At 43.6% G+C, this 19,593-nt stretch overlaps 1 protein-coding gene across 2 annotated transcripts in view; it reads left to right on the top strand.

Annotated features, from left to right (window-relative positions):
• The window catches only part of CHCHD3 (coiled-coil-helix-coiled-coil-helix domain containing 3), a 164,494-nt gene extending 145,854 nt beyond the window's left edge, over positions 1-18,640 (top strand). The window contains exons 7-8 of one of the 2 annotated variants that reach the window (XM_065672742.1): positions 10,663-10,798; positions 17,938-18,640. In XM_065672742.1, the coding sequence (XP_065528814.1) occupies positions 10,663-10,798; positions 17,938-17,961 (160 nt within the window). In that variant the 3' untranslated portion in view covers positions 17,962-18,640. Of the gene's footprint in view, positions 1-10,662; positions 10,799-17,934 lie in introns of both variants that reach the window. The other variant, XM_065672693.1, reaches the window with a different exon arrangement.
• Positions 18,641-19,593: the final 953 nt, after the last annotated feature.

The following is a 19,593-nucleotide window of genomic DNA, read 5'->3' as shown; positions in this document are numbered from 1 at the left end:
CTGCTCCAGTGGAAGGGGTCCGTGCCCATGGCAGGGTTGGAACTGGATGAGCTTTAAGGGCCCTCCCAACCCAGACTACTTCAGTTTTCTGTGAATACCCTCTACCTTCTGTTAAACTGCTTTCCAGGTGCCATCATGTCTAGTATTAGTCTCAGGGAAACATCCATTAGCAGGCAATGAAAAATTATGAAGTGAAAAATTATTTAAAAATAATGAAAAGTAATGAAAATAATGAAAAAAAAGCATCAGTATTGTCCTTTAGAACTCATTGCCAAGTTCAGTTCATTATCTGTTCATGGTGAACGGTGCGTTTTCCCTGGTAGGATGCTAAGAGGGCATTATGTTTTAATAGTGCCGTAGCACGTTGTACAAGCACATTAAAACTAAGATACCAAGATATATTATAGCAAGGTCCAGTACCAGCTTATTATCAACATGTTTGCAGGGTGATTATTAGTGTCTCTGTGTGTTTGCTAACGCATTATTGTTGTTGCAGCCCAGCTGATTATATTGTATGGAAAGGGTGGCTCGCCACAGCAAGACCTGGGGAAGTGCACGGAGCCTTTGTAGCTTGTCAGGGTGAATCCAAGCCTTGTTTGTTAAATAACTTCGTGCCCAAATGAAAAATAGGCATTTATTCTCCTCTCTCTTAAGATTGCAACCTTCAATTCCCTCAAGTAATCATCACCCACAGGAGCAACGATGCTTGAAGTGTTTAACTGTTGATTGCTTTTTCTGTAGGCTGCTTCAACTCATAATATCTTAGTTTTGTGGTCAGTAACAGGCTTTTGGGCCTCTTATGGCTGAAGAAAACAGTTAAACTTATATTGCTCTAGAGGGTAATATTTGGATAATAATGTGCCACGAGATAGCATCTTGTGGTGCTTCACATTGAGTGCAGTAGTTGACCTTTGCTATAGATGAGAAATCGGTCTTCTTATTAGAACACATTATATAGAACCTATATAAGGGAAAGCTGGGGTTTTAGTGCAGTAGGGTAAGGTGCTGTGAAGATTTTATTAGCACAGTTTTGGGATGACCATGTTACTCACCCGTTTACAAAGCCTGAAGTGAGTTGTATAGCTCTTGGGAAATAAGTGGCAGTAATATATCTACAACATGGTGTGCTCTCGTGTATTTGGTTTATGCTGCACATTTGGGCTTTTGGCCTTTATTCAGGTCTGTTGGCTCTTTCTGTGTGTGTGTCTGTGCTTTACACACACTGGGAGGTAACAGTGCATGGAAAATTAACATGGGGCAGGAATGAGGACTTGGGGGTGTTGGTTGATGAGAAGCTCCCCGTGACCCAGCTTCAGTGTGCACTTGAGCTCAGACCCCCCCCCCCCCCCACCGTGTGCTGGGCTGCACCCCCAGAGCATGAGCAGCAGCTCAGGGAGGGGATCCTGCCCCTCTGCTGCGCTCTGAGGAGACCCCCCTGCAGTCCTGATCCAGCTCTGGGGCAGCAGCACAAGAGGGACGTGGAGCTGCTGGAGAGAGGCCAGAGGAGGCCATGGAGATGCTGCGAGGGCTGGAGCAGCTCTGCTCTGGAGCCAGGCTGAGAGAGCTGGGCTGGGGCAGCCTGGAGAAGAGAAGGCTCCTGAAGGGGAGACCTCAGAGCAGCTCCAGTGCCTAAAGGGGCTGCAGGAAACCTGGAGAGGGGCTTGGGACAAGGGCCTGTAGGGACAGGCCAAGGGCAATGAATGGCTTTAACCTGCCAGAGGGGAGACTGAGATGAGGTATTACTGAGTTCTTTTTAATTTAAAAATCAGAAATACTGCATTGTATTTTTGCATAGTATGTAGTGCTCGTTAATATAGCCAAGTAATCCTGGAATGGCAATGGTTGCAAACCACTGCATCAGCCACTTCTGTGACAAAAGTCAGCCAAAGCATTAACTGTAGTTCCCAGACACCCAATCTACCTCATCATGAGCTCTAGCTACATCTAAAGAGAAGGGTTGATTCCCTTACTGCTTGCTGCAGCCTTAATCTCCATAGTGCCAAAAAGCCCCCAGAAGTCCGAATGGTAAGAAATGGCACCACCTGGTGCTGTTTGCCTCGATGATCTTTGGTCTACTCACAAACAGCTGAGCCAGTGGAACCTTGCCATTCTTCATTAAATAGTGTTGAGGGCGGAGTAATGAGGCAGAGCTCAAGTGATGCCACATGCAAACTCTAAAAATAATCTGTGATTTACATTAGGAGGCTCGGAATGCAAGTGTTGATATGCAGATCACGTAGGCATGGAAGTGGAGGGCTTTGCTCAGCTCAGACAGAGCAGATTGACTCTTGTGGTGGGCTTGGTTTGGGTTTTGTTCTGCTGAGTTGGACAGACTTATGTGTATCTGAGATGACTGATCTTTTTCTCTCAGCTTGCCAAACTTGAGAACTGGTTTTGATCAGTGCAAGACCAAGAAATTCTTTCTCTCTATATATAGAATCAGGATAGTTAGGGTTGGAAAGGACCTTAAGATCCTTTTAGTTCCAAGCCCCTTGCCCCCTATCCTGGCAAGAACAGCACACACTAGACCATGTCACCCGAGGCTCTGTCCAGTATGGGCTTAAACACTGCCAGGGATGGAGCATTCACCACCACTTCTTTGGGCAACCCATTCCAGTGCCTCACCACCATCACACTAAAGAATTTCTTCATCATATCCAACCTAAATCTCCCCTGTTTCAGTTTGAACCCATCACCCCTTGTCCTATTACTACAGTCCCTGATGAAGAGCCCCTCTCCAGCATCCTTGTAGCCCCCTTCAGACACTGGAAGCTGCTCTGAGGTCTCCACGCAGCTTCTCTTCTCCAGGCTCAACAGCCCAAATGTTCTCAGCCTGTCTCCATATGGGAGGTGCTCCAGCCCCTGATCATCCTCATGGCCTCCTCTGGTCTCGTTCCAACAGTTCCATGTCCTTCTTATGAGGAGGAAACCAGCATAAGAACTGCGCACAGTGGAGTCTCATGAGAGCAGAATAGAGGGGCAGGATCACCTCCTTTGACCTGCTGGTCACACTCCTTTTGGTGCAGCCCAGGATACGGTTGGCATAGAGATAGATTACATGGCTACAGTATATTCCACGTAGATTAAACTGCTCCTTACAGGGTTTGTTCCGATTAAAGATTATAATTGCCATGTTATTTTCCTCCACTGTAGAGACATGCAATTCCCTCTTAGAAGTCTGAATTTCGTATCATTATCAGTGATTATTTATTTTAGTATCATGGCATTCAGTAAAAACTGTTCCTTAAGCTAAGTACAAAAATTGTGCATCCTAAATTTGGGTAATTCCAACACGTTGTTCCCTTTGCAGCTGCAAGGACCAGCTGTGTGTAAGGTACATTTGTATAATAATATGTTGATGTACTTTGTATTTTAAGGGTTCCTTTGTTGTTTTTTTCAGGGAGAGGAATTTTGTATACAAATAGTGCTTTGGGATAATAAAAGTCAATTCAGACCAATTTAAATCAAAGTATTCAGTCTAATTTTGTCTGTAGGGGTTGATGGGGGTCTTGTATTCGTTTGATGACTCGCTCATCAAGCTATTTGGAGCATAAGCAGTCACAGCATGTCAGCTCAGAGGTCCCCGTAGCTTATTGGGGAATGCCTAGGAGTGGGTATTTAGGAAACACTGTAAAAAATAGGGGAATTATGCAGTGATACCATTTTGCCTTCCAACAAGTGGTGGAGTGGGGCTTTCCTGAGCCAAACTTTGTGGTTTTGTTTAGAATCTCTTGATGGACTTATGTTACTATAGAGTGACTCTTGTGTTACTATATAGTTATCTTTTGAACCCACATGTGCTTATGATAACCCCAGTATCCCCTAGCAGTGAGTACCAGCTTTTCTTAGGATTATAGGATGGTTTGAGGTGGAAGGGACGTTAAAGGTCATCCACTTCCAATCCCCTGCCATAGCCAGGGACACCTTCCACTGGAGCAGCTTGCTCCAAGCCCCTGTGTCCAACCTGGCCTTGAACACTGCCAGGGATGGGGCAGCCACAGCTTCTCCGGGCACCCTGTGCCAGCGCCTCACCGTGATTTTTTCATGGTGTGTTGTTTGGAAAGGATTGAATTATTCTGTCATTGTAAATACTTCTAGAAAACCTCACTGGCTTCATCTCTTGCCATTGATAATTTCACAGATCCATCTCACGTTCACTTGCAGTTGTCTTTCAAGCCTGATGAGATCTAGTCCTAATGTTATATCCTAAACATCTGAACATTTACCTTGGCAACTCGTTCATCAGTCTAATTAGGATTCACAAGCAGAAAATCTTTTTTCTGATTCTCATCCTAATGTCTTCCTGTTGTAAGTCCCAACCCAACAAGGGATTTAAGAATGTGCATAACTTTACACATGCAAATGTGGAATTACTCACTCCTTGAAGTTCTGCTTGTATTTATGCGCTCTGCCAGATTTGAGGTTGTAAATTCTCTCTGTTAATCTTAGAGATGCTCTTTCTTCACGGAATGCAATAAATAAGTTGTTGCAATACAAGGAAAGATCTCCACTTTGCTTATGCTACAAGCTGATATCCTGCCAATGTACCAGGTGGGATGTACTCACTACATAAACAAAAAGCATCTATAAAGGTAAGTCAGGTCGTACTATCTGCCGCGCTTTGTTGTTAAACCAGGTTTTTGTCCACCTATTGAACTTGACTTAGTACTCTTCAGACATAATTACATGTCTGTCTTCAAGCAGAGCGTATGAATATGCTGGAATCTGTCTTTCCTTCTCATCTCCATCCTTAAATTTCAAAGGTCAGAATGTTTGAAATAGATTTTTATTTGAAGAAGGCTGGGGGAGAGATGAAATAAATGAGAGGATGACAAACATTTGCCAATGATTTTGTCAGCGCTGGGATTTTAGGCAAAAGAAGCTGAAAATAACAGGGGCAATATTGACACTGGATTTGATCTCTAGTAGCACAAAAGATACGTATATCAGCAGGCAGAATAAGTTGTATTCCATCTCGTGCAGAAGTCATTTATTTAGTATTACTACACGTGTTTAGCATTCTCAACTGTAGAGCAGAAACAACTGTGGTTCTCTATCACCACTTCATCATAGATTCATTAGGCAAATTCTTTCCTTTACACCTTTTGCAGAAGTCACACTATGTACTCATGTGTAAATAAAAGCAAGAATCAACTCCACAGTACTTGATCTTTTGCTGGCAGCACTTCCTACACGGTAGTTCTGAGGGCTCTGTGTGGGCACAGCTTGATTATGGACTGCTTCATAGCATCACTTGTAGATATTCAGAACTCGGATCTGCAGTATTAACTTCCAAATGATTTTGAGAAGAACAGAACCATTTGGTTTGTGCTTTACATGTTTCATAATGTGCTTTCAAGTCATCACCTACTTCATGTGCGAAGACAATGTTTAAAAATAATTTAATATAAGGAGTAAATTGATTTCAAACCTAAAAATACTGGTTGCAGCAGTAAGGACCTTCATTATCATATGCCCTTTTGTCCCACTCTCTGTTTTGCAGCTCTTCTCTGTTCTATGAACAAGTCCTGCGTATTCACTCTGCAGTGATGCTGTTGGAAATGGCTCTGTTTGGATGAGATACCCTTAAAAAAGGAATAACCCCCTCACCACCTTTTGTGTCAGGATGGAAAATACCACTGTCTTGCTGCTGCTCCAAACTTGTTGCTTACAGTTCATCTTTGAGCTGACCTTCTCTTGAGGTCTTCTCAGCTAAGGCTTATGTTTCGCTCTTGCTGACTCTATGTAAAGTATCTCAGACACGGCCTTTCTTGTCCATCTGCTTAGCTAAATCCATCACTACGCAGGCTACCAGTTACTGCAACATTCATTTTCACTTTGAAATCTTGCCCTGATGATGCCTATTGAAAGCAGTGCTGTTTCCTACCCTGGATTCGCATCACCTCCTTTCATCCTGCCACTGGCTTCCCCATCATTGTGATCCCGTGCAAGTCGCACGTCTTCACTTTTGAAGGCACATATGTCCCATTTGTGCTTCCATGCTGCTTCCAATTCGCTGTTTATTTTCTCTCTGACCCATGCGTGATGCCACCTTCTATCCCTCACTCATCCACTTTGCAAACAAGCACCATGTTTCAGTGTTTCTCGGAAGGAATTTCTGCTAGACATAGACAACATTCATTGATTCGTTGCCCACAAAAGCCTCTAAAAATCCTCTTGGTTGCTCACAAAGCACTTGAAAACAACTAGGCTGTTGTTATACTTGGTGGGCTGCCTATCATAGAATTGTTTAGGTTGGAAAAGATCTTTATATATCATCAAGCGCAACCATTAATCCAGCAGCGCCAAATCCACCACTAAACCATGTCACTAACGGCCTCATCTACACATCTTTTAAATCCCTCCAGGGATGGTGACTCCACCACTTCCCTGGACAGCCTTTTCCAATGCGTGACAACTGTTCTGGTGAATAATTTTTTTCCCAATTTCCAATCTAAACTTCCGCTGGCACAACTTGAGGCCTTTTCCTCTTTGTTTTGTGATGGTACAGATTGCCTCAGTTTCCTTTTGTTTCACCATCTGCTTGCCTCAATGTGTTGTTTCTTATCTTTGTGTGCATTATAAGCCCGTTGAGAACAAAATCATCCTCTTCTCTTTGTTTTGCTTTGCATGCGTCCTAGTGCAGTTGGAATCTGATCACAGCGTGGCTCATCTCCTACATGAGTAGGAGTAAATAAAACAGGTCAAGACATCATCTCCAGCACCCTCCTGTGCTGCTGCATTGGGTCTCCTTGGTATCACATTCATTTATAGGGGTTTGTTTTGGAGCTAAGACTTTCCAGCACATGCTGGGGACTGTCCCCAGTTTGCTGTTTGGATTTGGATGTGCTGAGCTGCTTGTTTGGAAGGGAAAGCAAGATTTCATGCTTAAGGGATGCAGGTTGTGCTGGACCCAGAGGATTATCTCTGCTGTGTTTTATTTAGTAGCACAGAAGTAGCCTCAGACGCCAAAGGTCACACAAATAAAACCAGATGCTTTTGATAGGTGTCAGCATTTTAATGAGGAGTAAAATTAAGCCCTGGATACTTCTGGCCATCTAATGGCACGCTTTTTTTTTGCCTTGCATGCTTTTTTATCTCCCCCCATATTAAATGACAATTGCCTCAAGTCCTGATCTGGTGGGATTATGCCAGATACCTGCACAGTTGGAAACTCATCAGCGATTCAGATTCCTTCAGTCAGAATGTCAGTTTTATCACAGAACTTGTACAGCTTACCATGGTGATTTCCCTTTTCCTCTTTAGTAGACGTTTTGTTTGAATGCCATGAAGGGGCTTCTTTCTCGGAGCCCCCAGGAGTACAATAAGCTATGCTCTTTGAGAGAGGCTACATGAGTACAAAGTTCCCTTCATTAAATTTTCCCTCCGTGCTTTAGCATAGAATATTTCTCTTTAAAACGCTCTCTCATTTTCTTTTGTGTCTTCATCCTCTTACCTTGATGAGGTTGTGGTGCATCAGCTTGATGGAAAAGGTGGGGGTGCTGCTCCTCGGAGGTTTTCTTCTTGCGCACACAAATATTCTGCTGGCATGCGAGGTGCTTGAGGAGCAGCTGGAAAAGGGAAAGCAGATCAAGTAAACTTCATCAAACCCCATTGTTACCAGCGTGCCGTGTGGTGCAGGGTGCAGATCAGACCACTGTTCGTATTGACTTCAGCCAAGAAAAGCATTTGAGATTTCACGTGTGTAGATTCTGTAAGGTAGTTATTGAGTTGCGCTGGAGATGAAGGTGTGTCAGGGTTCCCTGGTTCACTCCTAGGGTGTGTATTTTACCTTCGCTTTAGTTGTGAAATTCCTAAGCAAATAAATACATAGAATTGTGGGACAATTTCCCTGCTGTATATCCCAAAACCACAGCTCTCTCTCTCAGGACATGGGATAGTTCAGGGAGGGGATGTCATGCTTGAAGCAGGGTCAGCTCTGGGAGCAGACCAGGTTGCTTTATGCATTCAGGTATTTAAAACTTCATGTTTTCACTATAGATTCTATATAATGAATCAATGATTCTGTGACAATTACTGGGTTTGCACTGTTGACTTACAAGGTTTTTCTTTAAGTAATGCTGTAAAATGACCCTTATTCATAGGAACTTCAGAGAAGTTCTCTGTAGGTATTTCATTTCCCTTTTGAGGAATTTCCTTGCTGTTGGCAGTTTCTGACCATCCGAGAGTCCTGTCATCCATCACCAAACAGAAATCAATCGCAGACCCTTCGATGAGGTTACCATAATGCACGATGCAACCTTCTTTCCTGAATGGGAGATCCTGCAGCACGTGGTTTATGGCCATCTAATGTTAGACACTAATCTCATTTAGTGTTTTCCCAAAAGTGCAAATAGTGCATTAGGGTAACGTAACAAGCACAGCAGATCGATATGGAAACGGTGCTCTCCTTCAACAGATTAATCCAAGAAAATGGACTTTGTTGACTTGAAGGAAGTGGCCCTGTTTGCATTGACCTGCATTGGGCCTGCAGTGCCTGGAAGGACAGGCAATGGGCTGAGAGCATGTCTTGACAAATCACATCCAAAAGTCTTAGGATGAGAACAAGTAACTGTGGGGCAGGAGATGATGTGTCTTATAGGGATCTGGTATGGTTGGCAGCATAAAGGGTCCATTGAAGCATTCAAATAAGGGATAATATGTGGACTTGGAACTGTCACTAATGGCATGGTTCAGGGAATAAAGCAATCAAAACAGCTCCTTAATGTGGGTTTGAGTACCCCTCTTGAAATGGCTTTAAATACATTTACTGAGTTTATATAGCAAAGTGTCCAGCAGCCCATTTCCTTCCCCCTTCACGTTTATAAAAGAAGTCACTTTAAAATGGCTTGTGAATAAGGCACAGCTGGATGTTCTGAGTGTATTTTTTGTTAACTCATGGTCTATTCTATTGGTTTATCACTCCAGACCAGGCTTTCAGGCATTTAAAATGAGCTCTGGTTTAGTTGGACCTGAATCATCACCGCTGTGAGTCTTAACATCTACAGAGAGCGTACGTGGTGCTTCCTCTCGTGCTCCATCCCGATCCAGACCCTGCCGTAATCAGTGTGCAGCAGTTTATGGTCATACATTTTGATGCCTGACACTCTTTTGAAGTGCTTGCTGATATCAGCAGAGGGGGGATTAAGGGAAAATCCTCATACCTAAGACTCTACAGAAGTTTGATCAGAAAGTGCGTAAGCACCTGGGACTGCATTTGAATTCTGGTTGTCACAGACGTAGGGTAATGAATGAAAAAAGAGGGATGTTTTATATAGGTACATACTGTAAAATCAAGGTGACTTAACATTCCTTTTCCTTAGTACTACATCTTGAGTGATTGCCAAGAAGTCAGTTCCCCTAAGGAACATCATTGTGCTTCGTCTTTCACTGTCTTACTGTAGCAGAGATTGTGTTGTACTGTAGATTGGCCTTGGCCAATCAGCAAAATGGGAAGGAACAGAATATTCACCCAAGGATGCTGTGGCTGATGAGTCTCGGGGCTTTTTACAACCTTATTGAACTAAAAATAATGTGAGCTGGATGTTAAAGCAGCCACTGTCAGGCTTTCCTCGTAGGCTAAATGGGAAGATGTAGTTCACACACATAAAGCAAATGGTTGTTTTCAAGGCATAGGAACTGTAAATGGTTCTTTAAATTTTCATGGAGTTTTTTCCTACTGTTGAAATATTTTATCTTTGATGTGAGAGGGGTTTAACTGTGATTTGAGTGTCTCTTATAGAAATCAGAACCTTTAAAAGTATTTATAAAGTAAATGTCCTGTTAGCTTTAAATTTCAATTGACTTCTTGTCTCTGAAACACTTCACCACCCCCCTTCCTTTTGAAATAGGGAAGTATTGATTCCCATTTTAATTCTGTGGCACTACCAGCGTGGATAACATTTTATGAATTAATGGAAATCACAAGATCTTTGTCCAAAAGAGATTGGATTTTACAAGGTAGACTAGAGAAGCTTCCCTACCTTTGGCTTATATTGCAGGCAGAAAGTGTACTGCACCAGCCAAAAAGACAGTAAAAGTAATAAATCCATAAAGAAAATAGACAAAATTCCTAAATAACTTGCACATCTGGTGTCAGGATTAGAATTGAGGTGATAGTGAGGAGGATGCACCAGAAATAGTGGCTGTTTCCAGGTCAGCAAAAGTAGATGGTGAAATTAGCTGAAGGTAACAAGGTTTTTGTAGTCTTGAGGTCAGCCCAATGGGTGACTTCACTTCTGTATAGGGGCCATATTTAATAAGTAGCAACATGATGTAGTCATAGGGCTATAGAGGAATGAAGCTTTCCTGTGCTTTTGTGACTTTCTCAAAGGTAGGTGAGATCAGATGTGCTTTGTCATTTCTTCAGTGTGTACTTGTTGTTGGATGTTAATTTTCTTTGCCAGCTGGAACCCGACTACTGCATTAGGAGGACACTTGTGATCCTAATAGCCAGACTTCTGCAGCTCATGTTGATGTGTGCATCAGATCTCACCCACTTAAACCCAGCTAGCTCTAGAAACAGCCTTTCTTTGTTACTCTAAAGTGTTTTCCTTCACTATTTAGTTCCCTTCTTTAAAAAAGAAAAACAAATAAAAGAGTTGCATCTTTCCTGAAATCCTTTTGAGAAGGAAACCAAAAGGTTGTTTTCTCTGTCCCCAGGAGATACCAGACTCATCCGATCTGCGCTGATCTGCAGGATAAGATTCTTCAGTGTTATCGTCAGCACGCTCAGGAGACCCTGAGCTGCTCTGCCCTGGCTAGCCAGTACCTGCACTGTGTCAATCACGCCAAACAGGTGAGTTAGGGATATTGCCACTGAAATAATGATGGGATGGAGAAGAGAGGAAGACTATGGGAATATCCGATTAGCCCTTCTTACATGTTCCCAGTGTGTGTGTACTCAGACACTCTCTGGAGTCCAGGTTCAATTTATTCAAATGCTGTATTTCCATCTCTCCGCTTGGGAAGCTATTGTGTAGTGTAGTAGCTGTCACTGTTGCCATAATTTTCCTAGTATCTTCAGTTTTAGCAGTAAAAAAACTGGGATTAAACTACATGGTGCAACTTGTCACAAGTATGACAAATGGATGTCTCAAACTAGATTGCTCACCAGTTGGAAGTCTTAATTTCTTTCATGTTGATGACACTTCTTCAGAGACTGTAATGGTAGGACAAGGGGGAATGGGTTCAAACTTAAACAGGGGAGATTTAGGTAAGATATGAAGAATGAATTCTTCCCTGTGAGGGTGCTGAGGCGCTGGCACAGGGTGCCCAGAGAAGCTGTGGCTGCCCCATCCCTGGCAGTGCTCAAGGCCAGGTTGGACACAGGGGCTTGGAGCAAGCTGCTCCAGTGGAAGGTGTCCCTGCCCATGGCAGGGGTTGGAGCTGGATGAGCTTTAAGGTCCCTTCCAACCCAAACCACTCTCATTCTGTGGTTCTGTGTAGGAAACAATGGTTGCATGGCATTGCTAAAGCTGTTCCGCAGCCCACAGTGGTTAATACATTTCTGCAGTGCTATTACTGTTCTTTGTTTATACAGTCAGTGTGCTCCTTTTTGCACAGGCAGCCTGGCTGCATTGGCAGTCTGGAAGACAAATTCAGCTACCAGCTGTAGCGTGGTTGTTCTCTGAACGCTGCAGGATGAGGACAATTTGGCTGGCTGGCTGGGCACCTCTGAAATCACTTTCTGATATTAAATTTTTCTATCATTAGTGAGAAACTTAAAGAGGATCCATGTGATGACAAGCAAAAGTCAGTGAGATCACCCTGTCTTTTCAAAGTCATTTTCTTCAATATATCTTTTGTCAGTACATCTTCCTGCCCACTTGTTTATGCTCCTGAGCTCCTTCATTTATGGAATCATAGAATGGTTTTGGTTGGAAAGGACCTTAAGATCATCCAGTTCCAACCCCCTTGCCACGGGCAGGGACGCCACATCCTAGACCATGTCACCCAAGGCTCTGTCCAACCTGGCCTTGAGCACTGCCAGGGATGGGGCAGCCCCAGCTTCTCTGGACACCCTGTGCCAGCGCCTCAGCACCCTCACAGGGAAGAGCTTCTGCCTTGGATCTAACCTGAACTTCCCCTGTTTCAGTTTGAACCCATCACCCCTTGTCCTGTCACTCCAGTCCCTGATGAAGAGCCCCTCTCCAGCATCCTTGTAGCCCCCTACAGACACTGGAAGCTGCTCTGAGGTCTCCACGCAGCTTCTCTTCTCCAGGCTGAACAGCCCCAATGTTCTCAGTCTGTCCTCAAAACTCTCCAGCCTCCCACATCTCCCTGCTCATGGAAGTCTTTCCTGATGTCCTAGCCTGAGGCTGTCTTTCAGAAACCTACAGACCCTTTATATTAAGTTTGGAACGATGGTTGAGCCATGCTTAGATGCCCAAGCATGAGAAGTCCAACCAGCTTTGTCAAGGTGCCTTCCCTGGGCACAGGAGCTGTTGCTCCAGCTGGAAAGTCTTGTTCAACCCCTTCTTCCCTACACTTTGCAGTTCCTCATGACCTTTTGAACTGGATTCTTTTCCTTTAAATTGAGTCTGTTCCATTAATTCCTATGACAAGCGATTACTGGTGTCTAATTTATTTCTAAGTTTTCCTTTTGTGTGATTTTTGTGTTCCAGAATCCAGTTTCAAGATACTTGTCCATGGGTGGGTTTGAGACATCATAGATAGATGACCTGTGAATAATACTAGGTTCTTACGAAGTTGACTAGATTTACACCATGGCTTCCATCATCTGGAACACTAATTTATTGCACTTATAATTCGTATTATTCTTTCAAGTAACTGAAAAAAAATCAGCTTAATTACGTTACATGTTTAAGCTATAACTGTAATTTGTATCTGATAGAAATTCCTTCAGAAGACTGGGATGAGGATGAATTAATTCATGTTCAGAAGGTGCAGGAAAAGGAAATTGCATAAATACGAGTGTTGGGTTTTTGAACCCTTTTAAACACCTTTTTTTTTTGTTGAAGATCTTCAACCAAACCTGTCAAGTAGTTAAAAGTGTTCCCTAAATATTTATTCTTCTCTTTCACACATGCTTCAGGATTAGAATTCAGAGAGGTTTCTCTCTTAGGATAACAGAGAAAGAGAAGCCTTTTATGGTAGATACATTTGCAAGCAGGAGCAATTGTTTTTCATCATGAGCATCAGTCTTTCCTAGCTCATCCTCCATGTGTCGCAGCTGTAATTGTAGTTATTGTTCCTCACTGATTGCCCAGAAGTCCAGACCAAATAATTGCTAGATGCTGTTATAAACTGCCTCAAAATTACCTTCTCTGTGTGCTTGGTTGGAAGTGGGAGAAATAGCAGAGCCAGAAATGAAAAAGTTAACTGACACTGCCTACAAGAAACAAAGAGAGAAGAAAATTTGCTAGAGGGAATAGACCAAGATATTGAAAAGCAAATAAGTTAACTAATCCGATTTCCTGGCGCTGAGTCTGGGCACTTGTGCTCAGGCTGAGCACATTCTGTGCCTTTCATAAATTGAATTTATTGACTCCCCTTTCTTTCCTATCTTGCTTATAATTATCTCACCCTCTCTTCTGTATGCTCCTTATTTCTCATCCTGTCGGTAATCTCATGTCTCTATCTGTCCTTTTCTCCCCTTGTTAGAAAAGCCCAGAGAGTTGTTAATTCAGAGGAGTTTGACACATTGTTGTATCTTCACTTAAGATCTTTTCCCAAAGTCATGAGAAGCCAGTGAGATAAATTAAACTCCATTATTAATGTTTGAGTTTTATTCTAATAGTAATGGAGAGAAAAACTTAATGGAGCCATTAAGGGGAAGATATTAGGGTTGTCTGTGGCATAGATTTGTGCTCCCACTGCTGAAGTAACTCCAGATTCAGTCACTGCACTAATACAGACCATCCAGTGGCATTTTAATCACTTATCCTGGTCTGCTGCCCACTGATATGGACAAGGTGGCTGTTAAAATACCATTCTTCTTGCCTCGTTTTATTTTTCCCTGGGCTACAGGGAGTCCAAATTCATATATGGAAACACAACTAGTGTGTACCTTAATGAAGTCTGAGCAATATTTTCCTATTAGACCTCTGAATTCCAGAGGGATGCAAGTCTCTGCAGGCAAGTGAGATTTGAAAGTACTTCAAAGAATGATACCAACAGCTTCTGGTGTTTGACGGCTACAAAATGTTATTCCTCAGCCTCTTCAGCATTGTTTCAACCATCCCTGTAATTTGTAGGATGGAGTGGTCCTTAATCATGCATCCTCGTCAGAATAAAACCATTATTTTAACCTTATCCTCCAGTGTTTTTACTAGAGACCATCTTCTGCTCTAACAGAAAAATCTGTGAAATCAGAGCAGCTGAAAATACTGAACTGCAATGCAATGAAAAGGCCTTGTCTTCAACGGCCAGCATTTCATAGATTATGAATGGCACCCTGTGCCAGCGCCTCAGCACCCTCACGGTAAAGAACCTCTTCCTTACATCCAACCTGAACTTAGAATCATAGAATCTTTTAGGTTGGAAAAGACCTTTAAGATCACCAACTCCAACCATTAACCCAGCATTGCCAAGTCCACCACTAAACTATGTCACCGAGTGCCACACAGAACCGTAGGATCAGAGAATGATAGAATGGGTTGGGTTGGAAGGGACCTTAAAGCTGGGCCTGGGCTCAGTTTCCTCTTCACAAAATACAAACGGCAGGTCAGTTCCAGCAGCAGCCTTCTCTCCATGGTCTCCTCTCGCTGGGTTTGGGTGTCTATAGACAGTGACCATTTCTGATACGGCGGGACAAACTTTCCCAAGAAGCTGCGAAGTTCAGCAAGGAAAAGGCTCTGGGTTTCTAAGGCCTTAAAGACCACTTGTCCCACTGCCTTCTCTTCCACACAGCTTTCACAAACCAGCATCTTCCAGGCTCCCAGCTGTACATCCTGTCTTGGCATTACCCAAAACACAACATGACAGTGGCTGGAGCTGTTCCAAGGAAGAGCCTTCGTCATGAAGCATCCTGCCCTCATCATCAATCTGCTCGGGTGCCACTAAGTCGGGGAGAGTTGAGTGCATGTCCCTGAAGGGTCTGTAAGCAACCACAGCACCAACAGGGAAGATGAGTTAGTGAACTGCAGCAGGATGCTCTGCCTGGGGTGGAAGCATTCCTGAAGAGCACAGACATTATCCCTGCACAGGCAGTGAGCGAGAATCCTAGCAGCTGCTTGCAGTGCACTGGCTTGAGTGATGCACAGACGAGAATGCCAAAGCCACAGCACAGTTATACTTTATGTGCTGTGGGCTGGTTTATTTAAAGTTTCCTGGGACAAAAGCAAAAGCAGCAGTGCTCCACTACCCTACCTCCTGTGTGACAAAGAGCACAAGAAGCAGCTGTGACCTCTCTTCCCCTCACAGGCTGCAGTCATGCTGCTGTATTCCAGATGCTTCACTCTGCTCCAGGAAGAAAGCACTTCTGATACAAGATGAGCAGAAACCTTGTCTCTGGAGTCAGGCTCAGTACATGCAACATCTTCCCCTGTTTCAGTTTGAACCCATCACCCCTTGTCCTATTAGTACAGTCTGTGATGAAGAGTCCCTCTCCAGCATCCTTTGTAGGTCCCCTTCAGATACTGGAAGCTGCTCTGACATCTCCATGCAGCACTACCTTTATTGAAGGGAGTTTATTATGGAAGAGTCCGATCAGGTTCCCTTCATTGGTGTTGTGAAAAAAACCACAAGGAAAATGTTTAAAATACATTAAGTTCTTATGTGATCAGGAGTCAGCAAAGAACACTAAAAAAAACACAAAACGTGGAGAAAACCAAAGCCCTGGAAGACTCCCATTTGTCTGAAGATCAAATTTTGTGGGGAGAAATATGTGTGTGATGAACAAATCCCTGTGATTTCTTTCCTTAGGATACCAAATAAAAGTAACACAATTTTACTCAGATCTTTGGGGAATTTCCTAGCTTAACTTCTGCAGTGTTAAATTTATGTAAAGTTAATATTCAACCCAGTGATGGCTTCGAGCAAGTTCTGTAATAGCACTGCAAAAAGAGTTAAGGTAAAGTAGCCTTCGTCAGTTTTACAGCAATCTCCATGGGGATGCTGTCAAACTGAGCTTGGAGATTTTGTTAACTAATACAAGTTTCCCTTATTTTTCTCTATAATGGCACCTGGGGAGCATAAAACCAACTCCTTCCATTCTGTCAGCGTGTGCTTCTCCTCCGTGGATTCTGGGGAATGTTGTGATCACAAGGACATTCACCATCTTTTCATGTGCACGCTTTCCTGCTCCTTGGCGCACCTCTTAATCCTTGTAGAAACACTCCTTGATCTACTTGAATGGTTCACTGGGTTATTTTTAGTAGTACTGTGAGGATCTGGTTGAAGACATACATGAGAACAGGCTTTTTAGTCCCTTTATTTCTCATTTTCCTAAATCCTAACTTCTGTGACACTGACAATTCAGTCCAGGCTGGCAAGACTGTGCCCTGTCTGGCCAGATACTGATGCTCAAATACCCAGATCAGCCTTTTTAGGTCTCCTGTAAGACTTCAAGGTTTACATTTGTGTTTGCTCCTGACATGAGCAAATCCTTTCTTGCCATTTCTTGTAAGGAGACACTTATGTCTTCCGCATTCTGTGGATTTTGTAGGAAGAACAATAGATAGCTGGAGCAGCTCTGCTCTGGAGCCAGGCTGAGAGAGCTGGGCTGGGGCAGCCTGGAGAAGAGAAGGCTCCTGAAGGGGAGACCTTAGAGCAGCTCCAGTGCCTAAAGGGGCTGCAGGAAACCTGGAGAGGGGCTTTGCACAAGGGCCTGTAGGAACAGGCCAAGGGGAATGGCTTGAACCTGCCCGAGGGGAGACTGAGCTGAGCTCTTAGGCAGAAGCTCTTCCCTGTGAGGGTGCTGAGGCGCTGGCACAGGGTGCCCAGAGAAGCTGTGGCTGCCCCATCCCTGGCAGTGTTCAAGGCCAGGTTGGACACAGGGGCTTGGAGCAAGCTGCTCCAGTGGAAGGTGACCCTGCAGTGGCAGGGGTTGGAACTGGATGAGGTTTAAGATCTCTTCAGCCCAAATCAGTCGGCGATTCTCTGATTCTATGCTGATTGCCTCAGTCAATGTCACAGTCCTCCAGTGAACATAACTTGCCCCCAGCATGCTTTTACTGCTTAGCTTGTCAGTGTCCTGTTAGATCCCACTGTCTGTTCTCCTTCCTGATCTAGACAAGCAGTATCCATACCTGTGCCCCATTTTGCAGACCCTGTATTTCTAGATCATGGCAGTAGGAAGCTCTTAGAGCCTTACACATTGTCCTTGTAAGTCTGCATGTTCATAGTAGAGGCCAGGGCCTCTCTGGAGTCAAGACTTTAATGACAGAGCTGTCTGGTGTGGCAGGAAGAATATCTCTTGGACCACTTGTCAGATCTTTACTTTAGCTCTTGGTGGCTGATTGTGCATGGGAGGGAGGTGGTGAATGAAGCACAAGGTCAGTGCAACATGTTCAGACTATTGAGCTTTTGGGTATGACTCAGAACACAGGAAGGAGGTAGGTAGGGGAGATACTTAGTGTTCTATGACTTCAGGATATATTTCCTTGAGTATGTAATTGCTGGGAATGGGATTTATCTTATTGTAAGGTCAGGGGTTTTAATTTCCTTAATAGCCAATAGCAATAGCCATGATAGCATTAGGATGGATGAAGACGAATCATTACTGCAACTCTGCAAGTCTCCAAACGGCTGGCTTGTGGATTCCTCAGATAGCTTCATTCTGCTCCTGTGGCTTGTCCCTGTGATGATGTGTGTGTTGACAGTGTTCCTTTTTCTGTATTTTTATTTAAGCAATTGCAAATCCTAAGTAGGAATTGTAGCCAGACTTCAGGGATTCTCTGGAATAAGTTTGAATTACTGAAATACGTGTTTCTCCCTCTCTCTTCCCCCATTCCCTGACCATTTTCTTAGCAGAGCATGCTTGGGAGAGGAGGATAAAGGCATTGTCCAAATCAAGCACAAGACCATCAACTAATTTCAGCAGAAGAGCATTTTTTACCCCGAGAATGATATGACAGCCCATTTACAGGGCAGGCCAATAAAGAGAAGAACTGGAAGAGCCATTTCAAGAGCAGCAGCCATCACGGCTCAATCAGTGTGACCATTTGAAAAGCCAAGACCTGTATCTTATTACATCAGAAATCACAGAGCCGAAGATACTGTTCAGTCTTAGTAAAATCCACTTAGTGGTGATTGAAGGAAGGAAAAGAAAAGAACCTTTCACCGACCTGAGAAAGGGGAAATATCCTACAAATGCTGCTATTTCGTTGTAGAATCTCCTCTAAAACTCTCTGTCAAAGGCACGGGTATGTAACGCTTGGTGTGCCGGGATGTGGTGGCACTTTGTGAGCAGGTCAGCCCCTGCTCCTCACTGTACAGCCTGTTTTCCTTACCGTGTATCATGACTTAAATTGTGCTTTAACTTATTTCACAAATCTTGTCACTAAATGAAGTCTCTCTCCAGGCCTTCTGCTGGAATGATGTTAATGATCCAACACTTAAGATGTATCATGGCCTTTATTTACATGAAATGATTCTGTTGTGCTCCTTGGTCCTATCAAGTACTGACGAATATGCCTCACTCTGTACCAACAATAAATGTATTTTATGCACAAGATTGATGGTTCAGTCTGTCTCTCTTTCCATTCCTCAGGGGCGGATGGTGTTCCCTCTGCTGTGTCAATCATGTTTCACCAGCAGATGTTATTGACAAAGCTTTAGAGCATAGAACTTCTCTGCATAACCAACCTCGGTTTCAGGAACAGGACTGACATAGAAGTGTTTTCCATCATAGCAACCTAAAAGGATCCCATGTGATGGTGTGCTGTGATTCATGCACCACAAGTTTCCTTCCTTGAGAAGTGAATGAAAGGGCATGGAGTCTCTAAACCTGCAAAGCATCTTCATGCAAGTACCCAGTGTGATTTAACTGGGTTTGTTCAGATACCAACTGCTGCGTTCATCTTACCCGGCAACCTTAGAAAAGATTTGATCTGCAATAGTAACAGCATCAGTGTCAAATAAGCAGTGTGCCTTCTGCTAGTTATTTACCTCTTCTGTATCTTTAATTGGCCATGTTGAACTGCATCCCACTATACAACTGTGAGTGCACCTGTGGATCTCATTTAGGCTGTATTCACAATATTGCCACTGACTCTTCTGTTCTCATCATCAAGACACTTTGTGAGCACTGTTTAATTAAGGGTTATTTTTTATTCCTACAAAAAGAAGCTGGGCTTTTGTACATGTGAAGCAACGGTAATATCAGGTGGAGAGGAAGATCCTGGAGTTCAACGTCAGGTGCCAGGTAAACTGCTTGAGAGAAATACTAGGGACATAAGCAACGTGTTTACATGGTGGCTTGCTGTAATGTTTACAAATCAGCTAACTCACAAATTCTCCTTCATAATGTTCTCTTTTGTAACAGAGAGCCAAGAAGTTGGCAGATCCATCCTTGCCAGCCTCAGAATTGGCAGCACAATGCAGCACAGAGGAAAAGCAGATGTTTTTAAGGCCAGATGACTCTGTAAAATCAAGAGAAGAGCTATGTCGGGAGGGAAGGTCTGTGTT

This window comes from Lathamus discolor, chromosome 1 (assembly GCF_037157495.1).
Source record: "Lathamus discolor isolate bLatDis1 chromosome 1, bLatDis1.hap1, whole genome shotgun sequence".
NCBI lineage: Eukaryota > Metazoa > Chordata > Aves > Psittaciformes > Psittacidae > Lathamus > Lathamus discolor.
This window is presented reverse-complemented; position numbering and strand designations above follow the sequence as displayed.